The 1,734-nt window shown below is 35.0% G+C and overlaps 1 protein-coding gene across 1 annotated transcript; it reads right to left on the bottom strand.

Annotated features, from left to right (window-relative positions):
- Window positions 1-926: 926 nt before the first annotated feature.
- LOC129789784 (early growth response factor homolog 1-like) lies at window positions 927-1,473 on the bottom strand. The gene is made up of 2 exons (XM_055826835.1): window positions 1,284-1,473; window positions 927-1,162 (listed from the first exon to the last, which is right to left on the bottom strand). Exons 1-2 carry the CDS (start codon window positions 1,471-1,473, stop codon window positions 927-929), a joined length of 426 nt encoding a protein of 141 aa, XP_055682810.1.
- Window positions 1,474-1,734: the final 261 nt, after the last annotated feature.

The following is a 1,734-nucleotide window of genomic DNA, read 5'->3' as shown; positions in this document are numbered from 1 at the left end:
ATTTATTTAATTGCGAGGATAGTCAATCGCCACTAATGGAATTGACAATTTATTGGCACATCAAGAGGATGTTGCGTCCTGACTTTCATGGCACTTCCTCCTTAAACGTGTGAGATATTCTCTTTGAAAACCAATTCTAAAGAAAAACTTAAAAAGGTTTTGAAATGATAAAAAATCAATAAAATTAAATGATCAAATCATTCTGTTTGAAAAACGATGAAAGTATCTCAAAATCTGAGACTTAACTAATACAGTTCTGTTAAAAATGTAATGAGTTTGTTTTAATTGCAACTCAACTGTCTTTGGGACATAAAAATGCTTTATTGGTCAAGACTTTTGTCCAAATAAGTTGACTTAATTTTTAACTTACGGGAACTACAAATTACCTAAAGTAGCCGAGAGTTTTATCTTAAGACATTTTCGAGTCTAAATCAGTTAATTTAAAAAAAAAACAAGTCTTTGAGGAAATAACAAAATTAAAAAAAATCTTTTACCTACCCTTATGTGTACCACAAACTGTACGTACATATATAATTGATTATTATGTAGAATACATAATCGAAATTTTGCCGGCGGGCACCAAGTCATCTGCATAAAAAATATTTACCTACCTTTACTTAATAAATTTACAAGAGAGCTCCTGGCTGTAGAAAATGATCAATTTGAATAAAATAATTGTGGTTATTTTTAGAAGAATAATTTTAATTATATATCTTTTTCCAAAAAAGAAAAAAAAAACAATGAGTATAATTTTCTTCTCTTTTATATTTAAACTCTGTTTGTTTTTACAAAAATGACTCAAGGAAATATCCTCTCAACCTCAAAAATATTTATTTTAATATTTTGACTCTTCGTTATAATTAAATAAAGTATAGGTATCCCTAATATTATGTACAATGGATGCTGGATGAAGCCGATGTGTCTGGTCAGTACGTTGGCAGAAAAGTATAAGGCAGGAAGACGGTGGATGGGAAAAGTCTCTCAGGTGCAAAATGTATCTTTGTGTGCTTCTTCAGATGGTCTCGTCTTCCAAATTTTTTCCCACACACAGTGCAGGCAAAGGGACGGAGTCCTGTGTGAATCCTTTTGTGTCTCGTCAATTCTTCGTTCCGGGTAAACGTTTTGCCACAATTAGAGTCATCACATTTGAATGGTCTCTCACCTGCAAAGACAGTTGGAGGTGCAATTGTTACCTAACTTTTGTAGTCGTCCTTTTGCAGTCTATGTGTGGAGGAAATATTCTCTCAGATGGGAAATCTGTTTAAGGGGAGTGAGGAACATACCTGTGTGAATTCGAATGTGTCCCTTGAGTTGACCATTGTTGGAAAATGCTACATCGCAGTGGGGACATTTAAATTTCTTGGGGCGCTGTCGACGTAAATTGAGGATTTTTGTTTGGGCATCCTCAGCAATCACTCTGGCGTACTCTTGCTCCATCATGCACTGTGTGAGGGGATCCAAAAGTGGCACCATTCCGTAACAGTCTTGATAATCAATAAATTGTTGGCAATTTAAATATTCAGGATAAGCCTTTTGGCACTGAAGCATCGGATCGTGATGCACTAAAAGTAAGTCCTTTTCTCCATTTTCACACTTTTCCACATTTTCCGACTTTACACTAACACCAAACAATGCTCCCAATTTTTCCTGATCCTTGTGCGATGATTGTGTTTTGTCTAAATCCCATGGCCGGAAAATACGTGAATAAGTTTGCGGGGGTGATAAATCACGAGT

This window comes from Lutzomyia longipalpis, chromosome 2 (genome assembly GCF_024334085.1).
Source record: "Lutzomyia longipalpis isolate SR_M1_2022 chromosome 2, ASM2433408v1".
Taxonomy (NCBI): Eukaryota; Metazoa; Arthropoda; class Insecta; order Diptera; family Psychodidae; genus Lutzomyia; species Lutzomyia longipalpis.
This window is presented reverse-complemented; position numbering and strand designations above follow the sequence as displayed.